We start from the raw sequence: 13,012 nt of genomic DNA, 5'->3' as shown, positions 1-13,012 counted from the left end.
ATTTTTATTGGTTTTATCAAATCCAGTATCAACACATATTTTGGGTTTCAGATTCAACTTATAATATCATATCTTATTCATATCCAAATTTGGGTTCAGATCTACATTGTACATTTTTTATTCAAATTTGGACCTAAGATCCAGCCTATATGGAATCCATTTGCAGAACTATATATAAGGGTAGGTGGAAATGGGGTCTAATTGATGGATAGAATTGCTTTAGGCATGAATTTATTTGGATCTCTCCACTGGGTTAAGTATGAAAAGGGGTCTTGGCAAAAACGGATTGAGATAAAAGACAGGTTCAGGTACATAAAGCATGAAACCAATCTGGTCAGGCACAAACCCGTTTTGGTTTAGAACCAACCTGTTTTTTAAACAGACCCGACCCGACCCAACCCAATAGGACAGTCAAAATCAGGTTGGTTCAGGTCCAATCGCTTTGGACATTGGTTTAGGTTGGATATACCCATCCCACTTGCACCTCTAACGATGGTGAGAAGATCCCTCATCGTGCAAAGAAATCGGATAATGGCCAAATCACAATTGATTTGGATCCAAATCTAATCCTTATGCAAGTTAGAGTCCGATTACAAATCCATAATAGATCCAATGAACTAGAATTGCATCTGCCCCAAGGGGGGGTTGGCGTAGTGAGATGGGGCCTTGGCTGCTAGAAGGGCAGTCAAAGTTCGATTTTCATGGGTGTTGCCTCTCTGTGCAAGCCAATGCATAGCATAAGCCCCGGGGGTAGAGGTCCTAGCTTCAGAGTTTTATGGTGCCGGCACGATGACCGTAGGTATGGCAGGCTGAGCCACCACAATCAGGTCTTTGTGTTGGGTGTGGTTTCTTGATGTTATATATATATATATATATATATATATATATATATATATATATATATATATATATATATATATATATATATATATATATATAACATCAAGAAACCACACCCAACACAAAGACCTGATTGTGGTGGCTCAGCCTGCCATATATATATATATATAAATAAAGTAGAATTGCATCTGATCACTTTTTTTTATGTATAATACAAACGCCATAATCACATATAAACACCTCTAATCCAATGCTATAAGAAAAAAAAACTTAGCTCACAAGGGCTCTGCTCATCTGATGGGCACAATTTATGAACGTTATGAATTCGAAAACCATGGGAGCATCCCTTGTCGCAAGGTGGAAGCTCTCCAGTGGGCTAGATTGACATCAAGGGATTTATCAATCAGACATCTGACAATGTGCGGTGGATGATTTGGGAGTTTTTCTGTTGGCCTAGAAAATAAGACTTTCAAACTCTTTAACAGGGTGTTAGAATTTATTGTTTCTTGATTATAAAATATTTTATATGTTTGATGCCCCGAGATCCAAAGTTCCTTTTTGAATTTATAACCCGAAGAAACCAAACCGCACCCAGCACCAAGACTTGGTCATGCTGGCTCAGCAAACGTATGGTCGCACAGCGCAATACTCTAAAACTAGGACCCCTGCCCCAAGGGCCTATAATACGCATTGGCTTGCAGAGAGGGGGTGACACCCATGAGAATAGAACCTTGACTGCCAGTGCCAACCCCCTTGGGTAGGGATGGCAGTGGACAGGGGGAAAGCAGGCCCCGCCTCGCCCCGTTTGGACCGGGGATGAAGGGTATGAAACGGGGATGAAGGGTATGAAACGAAGGTTAAAATCCATCCCTGTTCGGGGATAGAGGCGGGGATGGACATACACTTTTTCCCGCCCCATCCCTGCCACGATCCCCGCCTCATCCCCGTCCCGGCCACTTTTCCCCGCAATAGCCCCACCCTGCCCCGCCTCATCCCTGTTTGAACCGGGGATGAAGGACATGAAACGGGGATGAAGGTGGGGGTGGAGGTTAAAATCCATCCCCGGGGATGGAGGTTCTAATCTTGAGGCGGGCGGGGGTGGAGACCTTGTCCCCCGCCCCGCCCCGCTCCACTGCCATCCCGGGCTTTGGGGCAATCCAAAGTTGAACTTAAAAATTTATAATTCCTGGCAGGAACGCAAAGCAAACTGCAATTTGGGTCGCATCAAATGCCATGAGAAAACTATAATTTTCAAGAATCATGTTAAGAAAATTGTTTATTTTTGTGACCAAATGATCATCCGAACACATCATTGGCATGCATTTGGTATCATTTGTCAACAAGGTTATTAGTTGATATCGGTTAGGTCTTGTTCGGTCCATTTCAAACTTTAAAGGCCTCACTGTGTATAACGGTAACATTTGGTCATGTCGACGTGACCGGCCGATTGAACTACAATTCATTGAGACGAGTTATGTCGACCAAATCAGACCCAACAGATGGACTCGGCATGGACTAAATGCTTGGAACCAGCTGTTAGGATTATGTTTCTCTCAAGGAGAATTAGAAAAAATAATTATGAGCTGATAAAAATTTCAAATTGTAAGCTGTTGATTTTTCAAGGCTCATAAAATCATCGCCTAAATGTTGTAATTGGATGATCCAAAAGCCTATTCACACTAAATAAATCATGCAGATCACATTTGTCTGTTGATTTCATGAAAACAACAACAACAAAATCATTCGGACATCATTATGACCTGATTAAATGTTAATCTCTCTCTCTCTCTCTCTATATATATATATATATAGGAAAAGTGTAGTTGCCTACCACTAGGGGATGGGCGTTTTCGAGTTATTTGGCATTTTAGGGTTATTTTTCACAAATCTGATCTTGTAGATGTGTTTGGCATTGTTGATTTGCTAGGAAATGATACTTGGTTCATATTTTTCTATAAAACATGATTTTTAAGCCTTGAATTTGAATATTTATGAAAATCTTAGACTGTCGATTTTTAAACCTTATAAACACCTGCTTGTGTGTTAGAATCTAACGATCTAAGAGTCAATTCCTATAAAATCAAGCATATAGAACATATCTGTACCATCAGATTTAAAGAAAACATGAAGAAAAAGCTTCAAAATCCTAATAACCTGACCATAAGTAAGAAACTACCACCCTCTCTCTCTCTCTCTCTCTCTCTCTCTCTCTCTCTATATATATATATATATATATATATATATATATATATATATATATATATATATATATATAAAGGGAGTGAACCACCCTTTCCATCTGGCCTTAGAAAAACATACTTGAAAGTGTTTTCAACAAATCTAGCCACGGAATGTGATCTTCATGATCAAAAACTACAAACTGGCTTTTGGATCGAACTTATTTGCTATGCAAGTAGGATTTTATAATGTAGATAACTTTAGAAATTTCAAAACCATTATTTTTTTAAATTCTTATAAAATCTTATTAGAAAAGGTTTGCTTCAAGAGTTGGTTATTAGGCTTTCAACCATGGAAATCATATCTGTAGTTTTCTTTTATCAATCATATCTGTAGAGTAAGATTTACCAAAAAAAAACACTCTGAAATATAAGTTTTAAAAGTGAGAAGAAAAGGGTGGTAAAGTGAAAAGATCGTCCACCTATTCATTCAGACTGTTGTATGGTGTAGGATTTTGCAGCTGTTGTACCCTTCCCACGGATCACATGCAACCAAAAATACAATTTCCAGCAAGTTTCCAACATCTAATCCTGAGGATGGGAAGTTTCATGAGAAACCAACAAACAGGTGTGTTACTGACAAATATGTCAACAAGAGTACAGCATCATATACGCCAAATCATTGACTAACTTATATCTGTGAAAAAGAAAAGTCACTAAAGGGCCATTTTTTTGTGGTTTCTTCTACTGTACAACAACAAATGAAGGCATCATATCAAGAATGGTGACAAACCTTTTTTTAAAAAATTACAAATAAAAGTTTCTGTCTTCTTCTCTCCAACTTCTTATACTTTTTTAGCTGGTGAATTGCACAAAAACCATCCAGTTATCAGCTATTTATAAAGAGCCACCTTACTTTTTTAGCCATTACATTTAACCTCTTCTCTTTTCATATTTGTTTCCAAAGGCGTGTGTGCTTTTTTTTTTGTTAGGCCTAAAAAACCCCTTATCATCGACCCCACAGTTGTAAGCCTCTGATTGGTAAAACCCTTGGCTCCCAGCTTAGATGCTGTGGTAAGTAGGGGTGGCAATCGGGTCGGGTTGGCGGGTTGACGGGTCGGGTTGGCGTGTCAGCATACCTCAACCCGAACCTGACCCATTTATTAAATGGGTCGGCTGTGGCAAACAAGAACCCGACCCGTTTAATAAATGGGTAACCCGACACGACCCGCCAACCCATTTAATAAATGGGTTGGGTTAGGTAAACAGGATTTCAGGTTCGCGGGTCAGGTTGGCGGGTTGACGGATCGGGTTGGCAGGTAGGCAGGTTGGCGGGTCGGGTTGGCAGACGGGTTGGCATACCCCCAACCCGAACCCGACCTGTTTAATAAATGGGTTACGCGGGTCGACCCGTTTATTAAACGGGTTGGCTTAAGCCCAACCCGAACCCGCCTAAGAGGCGGGTTGGCGGGTCGTGTCAGAAATTGCCACCCCTAGTGGTAAGGGATGCCCCCTATGAATTTAAAACTCATGACATCCCATCTACTTAGTAACAGGTACCCTACCAAAAAAGATGCATTTTTTTATGAATCATCTAGTTGTTTTTTTAGCTCATTAAAAAAAAAGCAAGTCTGGGGAGGGGAAACCCTGTAGATCCAAACATTACACCCCTTGGTTATTGGTTATCTAATTTGACCTCCATTTAGTTGACATTGTTTATACAAACAAAATCTTTAACATGTTGAAAATAGTTGCCCTGTTTGGAAACTAGAAGCTGGGATGGGAAGTGGCAGCTGTCAAATCCTAGATTTAGCGACTAAAACCTAAGGATGACAGTGGACCGGGGCGGGTGCGAGGGACAAGGCCTCCATTCTCGTGATGGAGAGACTTTGAACCTCCACACCCGCCCCGTCTCAAATTCGTCTTCATTTTTGTCCTTGCCTCCATTTTTGCATTTGACCAAATTTATTGTCCCCGTCTTCTAGGGTTGCGTTCGTTAGAAGGAGGAGAATTGAAGAAGCCAAATTGTTTTAGGTTTTAAGGTTAGAAATTTAGTATGAGAAATATATATGAGTTATATATAATTTTATTAAATAACTAAAGATATTTTAATAATTTTACTAACAAAGAACAGAGACCGAAGAAAGTGTAAGCTCATTCTTGCACAAATTTTTATTTTTCACCTTCATCCCCAGTTCATAAATAATTTCATGTCTTTCATCCCTGCGAACGTATCATCCCTACTAACACTTTCTAGAGGTGGTAGCTATCAATTTCATCCTTTAAAGTAAATACAATATCACTTCTCATCTCAAATGCATGAAGTCCCATCCGAGCTACCAGTTTCCAAACAGCCACCAAGCGGTATTTTGACCAACTTTTTGCCAAACGTATTAAGTCTTATCCCAATTCCTATATTCCAAACAGGCTCTTAGTTCTTTAATGTGAGATGTGTTATTTTTTCACGAAAAGCAAAACTAGTTTTATACTTTAAAGGAGAGTCGGTCAAATCACTAAGAAAAATGATTTGATTTCGTGAACATTCATTGCGTCATTTCAGTAGGACCCTACGGTCTTTATGTAATTTGTGAACGGTGAGAAAAGTGATTTGACCGATCACCTGACCTGATCTCCACTTGAAACACCTTAGGAAACCGGCGGTTTATTAGTGGTGCAATCTGGTCGGTACGGACAGAGTCGTGATGAATAAAACCAGTTGATTCAAATTCAACTGGCGAAATCCAGCTATGAAGAAATAAAAACAATAGATTTGAATCTGAATTTGGATTTCGAATCCAATCAGATGATGAGGTAGGCTTGAATACGGATCCAAATTATATTTGATAATACTGGATCTAGTTAAAAAAGATCGATACAATCAATTTACATGTAAAAAGAAAAATTATTATCCTTATGACACACATAAATATATAATGAGAATTCCACATTTTTCCTTCTCGATCTCAAATAATTGTGTGCATCACCATGTCATGGATTGTTGCAAGTTTGAAATGGAGAAAAAAATGAGATGATGTAAATTGAGAGATCTTGATTTATATGAAAGTCACTTTGATATCAAATTGAATCAAGAATTCAATTTATGAGAAAACTAGCAACTATGATTATTTCAACTATAAATTAAAAAAATAAAAATTAACAAAGTAACTGAAAACTTATCAACTCTCAATCTTCTCCTCAGGGCTTTGATCCTTTTATAGATGAGGTCACTCAAATCTTAATCCAAGTAAATTATGTAATTTGATAAACTTTAAAAAAAATAAAATTTATCTTAATTAAAATATAAATCAAGCATAAAGATTCAATATTCATTACAAAATAACTTAAATATAAAAAATGATTTAAATAATTAAAATATCCAAAAATATCAAAATAAATTCAAACAAATCTTTATGAACGAGGGTCCTTTGCTCCAGTCCTGCATCAACAGAGCAACTCCAAATTTAGGTATGCAAATTGCAAACGGAGAGGAAAATATATCTTTTTTTCTTTAATTTATCATGAGAAGTCTTAATCAATGGATATGGCAAATCACTTTAAAAAAGTGATTTGACACCTTCACCTGTCCAATGCTTCATCTCACTTTGTGTACACAGATCTCTAATCAATGTCACAGATCTAGATATCAAGAAAAACTTCCCGATGAAAATCTTGAGAAAAAGTGGGATATTATATACAAATACAAAGAAAAAAATGAAAATATCAAAAAGATTATTGCATTCATATCACGATAAAATCAAAATATCAAATTATTGTGTTCTTATTACCATGAAAAAATTGAAATTCACAACATTTAAAAAATATCGCCGATATTTATTGCACAGGTCCCAATCAAACCAATAGAATAAGAATATTATGCTTTTATTGATAAAGGTACACAAAAGCTGAGCAGATCCGTGTGATTCAAAGGAAATAAATGATATCTTCAATAACACACTTGGGGTTTGTTCGACCAAGTCAGTTCTTATTAGGGAGCTCAACTTGAGTGGTTGAATGGTTTTGTTTTTCAACTGGGTTGTTATTGGGTTCTACCCAGATCAGGCCTTTTCCTGAGCTGATCCGGATCCATTTCCCCCCATATATGCACTGGTTAAAGAGGATGCAGCTAGAAGTTTGGGAAGGTCTGGACAAGACAAGATACATTTGGTTGGAACCTGATCCGGATCCAGGTCACGCTGAAAATAGTATGATGTTGGATACAGTCTGACAAATAATCCATTAAGGAAACTTTTCTGATCATATTCCTCATAATTTATTTTTAGTGGATCCCCATTGCTATGGGATATCTCACCCGATCCAATATCTATTACATTGCAGAAAGCAGTGAAAAAACAAATAATTTTGAATGGACCAGCTCATATACAGTGCAGACACGGGATTGTCCATGAGCCAGATCATATATTTTGAGAGACCTGCAATCCAGATCCATAACTTCATAATTCTCAACAAATGTGGGTCCACTATTTGGTAATCCAAAATCTTTGAAAGAGTGGCGAAAGTGAGTTGGCAAATTGACCCAAATCCAACAAAATAGGCTAAGGTTTGATACAGGCGTTTCTTGTCAAAACCCATTAATGGATTGGATTTTGTCAGACCTAAGATCCGAATGCATTATTTTTGGATACAGATTTTAAGACAGAATCCGGATGTGTTTAAGATCAGGTTCAGACTTATACGTTTGGACAAAAAACAACTCCAATATGTTTTGTAATATTTACATCTTTAATCTATTTTCACTGGATCAGATAGTGCCATATAAATTGGATCTAGATTCGATCTATCTCATCATATCTATTTTGGCTCAAATTTGGATTAAGACTTGATGCTCGAGATCCAGAACTAGACTTGAATTTGGTCTGCATGCATCTGATCCATTTGCACCTAAGTCAACTGTACGGCAGACAATAATCCTGGCTCAGTCCATCCAAATTGGGGTTCGAAAGTGGTCTGGTTTTCTACTTTGAACACATATCCACGAGGTTTAGCTTCACTCATCCAAATGATCTACGCCTACATTATCACATCCGGACCTGAACCAACTCTAACATCATTCAAGGTTGTATGGAATGGGACCCAGATCCTACCCTCAACCCCAATGCCTAGGGATGGAAGAGGACTGGGAGAAAATAGGGCCCCGCCCCGGCTTGCTCCGTTTGGATCAGGAATGAAGGACATGAAATAAGGATGGAGGCAGGGATGAAGGTTAAAATCAAAACCCGTGTGGGGATGGAATCGGGGATGAACTTATGCTTTCTCCTGCCCCGGCTCGCTCCGTTTGGATCGGGAATGAAGAACATGAAATGTGGATGGAGGCAGCGATGAAGGTTAAAATCAAAACCTGTGTGGGGATGGAATCGAGGATGAACTTATGCTTTCTCCTGCCCCGGCTCGCTCCGTTTGGATCGGGAATGAAGGACATGAAATGTGGATGGAGGCAGGGATGAAGGTTAAAATCAAAACCCGTGTGGGGATGGAATCGGGGATGAACTTATGCTTTCTCCTGCCCCAGCTCGCTCCATTTGGATAGGGAATGAAGAACATGAAATGTGGATGGAGGCAGGGATGAAGGTTAAAATCAAAACCCGTGTGGGGATGGAATCGGGGATGAACTTATGCTTTCTCCTGCCTCGGCTCGCTCCGTTTGGATCGGGAATGAAGGACATGAAATGTGGATGGAGGCAGGGATGAAGGTTAAAATCAAAACCCGTGCTGGAATGGAATCGGGGATGAACTTACGCTTTCTCCTGCCCCGCCTGGCCCCATCCCCATTAGTAAAATAACTAAAATACTTTTAGAGATGATAGTGGATTAGAGAGAAACGAGGCCCCTCCCTCCCTGCCTCCTCCTGTTTGGATCGGAGATAAAGAACATGAAACAGAGATGAAGGTTGGACTAAGGCAGGAATGAAGAGCAGAATTTTAGATGGGGGCAGGGATGAAGACCTTGTCTCCGGCCGCCCCGATCCACTGCCATCCCTACCAATGCCCACGTTAGCGACCTCAGCTAAACCTGCATAGGTGGGACGCTCACGTAACCACTCCCCAAAAAAGAAAAGAAGCCACACCCTTTCTTGAAGAACAAATCGGGTGACTTCACCGTCCATTGCCTCATCCTACAAGCTTTGTGTACGTTGTGGACAGTGACGATGCCAAATAAAAGTGATTTAGCCGTTCACTTGATCTGATCTCCCTTTTCGCCAGAGAATTTCGTCATTGAAGCAATAAGACAAGCGATCAACAGTGCCCTTTTCATGCTTTTTAAACTTTTTTATTTATTCGAACAACTACATAATTCGTCAGATATTACAAAAACAGCAAAATGTTTTGGTTATTACACTTAGCTGCTTGCTTTTTTTCACTTATGTCTCAAAAACTCATTTGGTCTTAAAAGAAAATGATTGTTGTTCTCATTATCGATTTCTGTTCTGAAGTTTTAAAATAACTGATGGCAATGCAGTTTGTGTTAAAAGATTTAGTAAACGCTCCGCTTTGCAGAGTAGCTTTTCGCCTCAATAAAGGTTTTCATGGAGATCTTTTTTTATCTTTCTAAAACCAGAAAGAGTAGTAAAGCGTTTTGCTTATTGTCTGGTAGGAGCAGCTAGTTCATGTCACCTTGTGTTGAGACGTTGCAGGTTCAAAACCCAATAGTATAATTGTAAGACTAACGCCAGCTTGCCTTTCAAAAAAAGAAAAGAAAATAGCATTGTTGCTCTTTCGTGCAACACTGTTGAATGCTTCCGTGCCACACACAACGGGAAGGAAGATAAAAAAGAAAAACGACATTTTTTCGCTTTGCGGGAGTAGGCCAAAAGCAATAACTGAAACATTAGTTGTTATTTAAATATACGATAGTTTTAGGTGGCTATCTGTAATTTTTTCTCTATACTCTCTCTCTCTCTCTCGATAGCGGGGATTAAATATGCGACTCCTTCCCTCGAATTTTAACGCGTTGTTGTCTCGGTTCTGAGTTTCTTCTTGATCGATTTGTTCGGGGCCTTCTGATTCCATCCTTTCCTCTGTGAATCGATCGATCGTTTCAATCCACATCGTCTGATCGGGACGCCATCGATTCAGAAAAAACACCCCAAATCTTAGCAACAGAACGACGAAAGTGCGGTTTTTTCCATCGCCCTGTTGGGTCTTTGTCGGGAAAAGTTCCTCGTGGTCTTCTCGTGCTAAATCCGATTTCAAATCGACCGAGAAAAATTTCCCCCTCTGTTTCTGATTCTTTTCTATGGTTTTTATCTTTCTGAGATTAGCCATAATCAGGATTTTGATCGGATTTTGATTCCATTCTCTCTCTCTCTCTCTCTCTCTATCTCGGTGTTAATTTCTTGCTTGTGTGTGAGTTTTTTGTTTGTTTGTTTCAAAATCCGTGATAGAAAGTATTTGATTCCGTTACAGACTTTAGTGTTTCGAGTTTTACTAGTTTGTTTAGATATACAAAATTCAGGAAGTTCTGTTTTTCAGGTTTGGATTTTTGCGGGTAAATCGCGTTTTCTTCTTTTTGTTTTTCTTTAGTCACTCTTATGATCTTCATCTTGAGGTGATTTGGTTTCATTTTTGGTCGCTTTGTGATAAGCATTGCATATACTCTTAGTGGTTTCTGCGGATTGATATATTCTGTATTTCCTTCCCATTGTTTGGTCTGCTGCTTCGTTGTCCTAATTTTCCTTCTTCTTGGGTTTGAATTAGGTTTTTTTTTTTCAAGTTTAGGGTTTTGGGTGTAGATATCTTTATCTTGTTGGGATTAGGGTTAGGGCTTCTACTCGGTGAGAAAACAAAGTCTTCCTTGTTGGGGTTTCTTTTGGAACCTTGCTTCTTCTTTCTAGAGATCTGGAGAAAGGGTATCATGGGTGATTCCTTTGTGACACTGAGTGGTTCTCACCAAATATTTGGGTTATTTTGAAAATTGGGTCTCAAATTAGGTTTTGTTTGTGAACTGGGTGCCTGTGATTAGACTTCTGTTGTGAATTGGGATTCCTCTGATCAGGATTTTGTTGTGAATTTGGGTATCTCTGATTAAGGGTCTTTGGTTTTGGGATTTTGGACGAGTTTGGTGATAATGAAGGCTCCCCCTCCTCCGAAGAAACGGAACATAACGTTCCATTACGATATCAATGCTGCCCTTGTTGAAGCTGGGCTGCCTTCTTTCTCCATTACAGGAAGGCAGAAGAAGCTCAGGCGGCTCCCGCATATCTTCAGCAGGGTCTTGGAGTTGCCATTCAATTCGGAGGCGGATGTTTCGGTGGAAGAGAATCAGGATTGCTTCAGGTTTGCTTTGTTCACCGATCAGATCACAGAGGATGTCGAAGCGCATTTGGTGGAAATCATCCCTGGTGTTTCTAAGATCGTGATCCGGGGTCAGAACATGCTCGAATTGTCGTTAGACGAGATGGAATTGGATCTGTGGAGGTTTAGGCTGCCGCCGTCTACTAGGCTGGAGCTCGCTAGCGCTGCTTATATAGCAGGGGAGCTAATTGTGACTGTCCCAAAGAGTTCAGAGTTTTCAGATGACAGTGGTGCTGAAGGTGAACAAGAAGAAGATGGTCCTAATGGAAACGATGATGCACGTGAAACTTTGCCCGATGCGGAGATTCGCAGTGGTAATGGAAGTGAAGGTGGAGGAGCATTGACGAATAGGTTGGCCAATTTGCAGGAAAGTGGAGGTGGAGGAGCATCGGCTAATGGATTCTCCAAATTGCAGGAATTTGATTGCAAAGTGAACGCCGGAAGCGCAAATTGCTCTGGGGTTCAGCAACTTGTTCTTGTATAGTAGCATCTCTTTCGAGTATGCTCTGTTTTCTCTTTGAGTCTTGAAGTTATGCTCATCTTTGGTTCATTTTTGTGAGCCTATTATATGATCATTTTCTGATGTGTTTGTTGCTTAAAGTGAATACTTACATCTGGTAATTACTGAATTTCATGCTTGTTTCTACTGCAGTAGTTTCTCTCCCTGCGATTACCACAATTTATTCTCAGCGCTATTGTGTTAAATCGCTGTACTGATACAGTGGTCACCACAACTTAAAAAAAGTCAAGGCACCAGTTGAATGCTGTCTTTACAAAAGCAGGTGGAATTTTGGGACACAAGAAGCAGGTTAGGACGTTTCAGGGAAGGTTCTATTAAACCTGCAATTAAACAATGAAATATTGTGTTCTCAGTTCTCTATAGTTCTTTCCTTATCTGTATCTGAAATTTAGTTGAACTGGTTGTGTCACAAACTAGAAATTGGCCTATTTTAAACGTTACCACTCCCATGGTGCTAAATGCAACTTTGACTCATTCTCTGTTGTGGGTAAGTATGATTTCCCTAATAGATCTTGGTTATGCCCTAAAAGTTCATCAGCCAATGTGGTTCAGCCATCAGGCACAACCGAGATTTCCCTGATATTTGATTTTAAAACCCAGAAAAATCCAATTTAATGTGAGTTTTTGCCAAGAATGAGAGTTGCAACTATGGTTTCAACAATCGTCATATGAATAGCCATCTAGTCTCTTTGAAGTCGGGTGTTTGACCTTTTTCTGTTCATGCAATCTCTCTTCATCGTTGAAAATGTGATGCTGCTCTTTCATCTATTGCAGTAGAATACAGTTGAAAAACAATATGGTGGAAACACACCAAAATTGAAAATATCCTTAAGATCATGACATTTTCGACATATCAAGGTGCAAGTCACTAGAATATGAGAATTATCATATGAACTGGGCATTTTCAACGCAAATCCAACCGTGTAGATGTGTTTGGCATGGTGAACTTGCTATGAATCATTTTTTGGATAGTGTATTTTCGATGAAAAGATATGATTTTTGTATGCTTAAATATTTATGAAGATTATGAGCCGATTATTTTAAAGCCTTAAAAAAATCTTGTTTATGCATCATAATCAGATGATTCAAGACTTGGTCCTTATAGAACCAAGCATATAGATCACATGTTAGATTTAAGAGAAAAGAACCAAAACTCCATGAATATC

The 13,012-nt window shown here is 39.2% G+C and overlaps 1 protein-coding gene across 2 annotated transcripts; it reads left to right on the top strand.

Moving 5' to 3' along the window:
• Positions 1 to 9,997: 9,997 nt before the first annotated feature.
• Positions 9,998 to 12,310, top strand: LOC149827664 (uncharacterized). Of its 2 annotated transcripts, none has more exons than XM_090018202.1 (2): positions 9,998 to 11,825; positions 11,982 to 12,310. In XM_090018202.1, exon 1 carries the CDS (start codon positions 11,100 to 11,102, stop codon positions 11,808 to 11,810), a length of 711 nt encoding a protein of 236 aa, XP_089874328.1. In that variant the 5' UTR covers positions 9,998 to 11,099; the 3' UTR covers positions 11,811 to 11,825; positions 11,982 to 12,310. The 2 variants fall into 2 exon arrangements, with proteins under 2 accessions (XP_089874328.1, XP_089874327.1); XM_090018201.1 differs by having other exon boundaries at positions 11,979 to 12,310.
• The last annotated feature ends 702 nt before the right edge of the window (positions 12,311 to 13,012 follow it).

This window comes from Nuphar pumila, chromosome 10 (assembly GCF_984573655.1).
Source record: "Nuphar pumila chromosome 10, dmNupPumi1.hap1.1, whole genome shotgun sequence".
Taxonomy (NCBI): domain Eukaryota; kingdom Viridiplantae; phylum Streptophyta; class Magnoliopsida; order Nymphaeales; family Nymphaeaceae; genus Nuphar; species Nuphar pumila.
The sequence above is the reverse complement of the archived record's forward strand: the minus strand, read 5'-3'. Positions and strand labels throughout refer to the sequence as shown.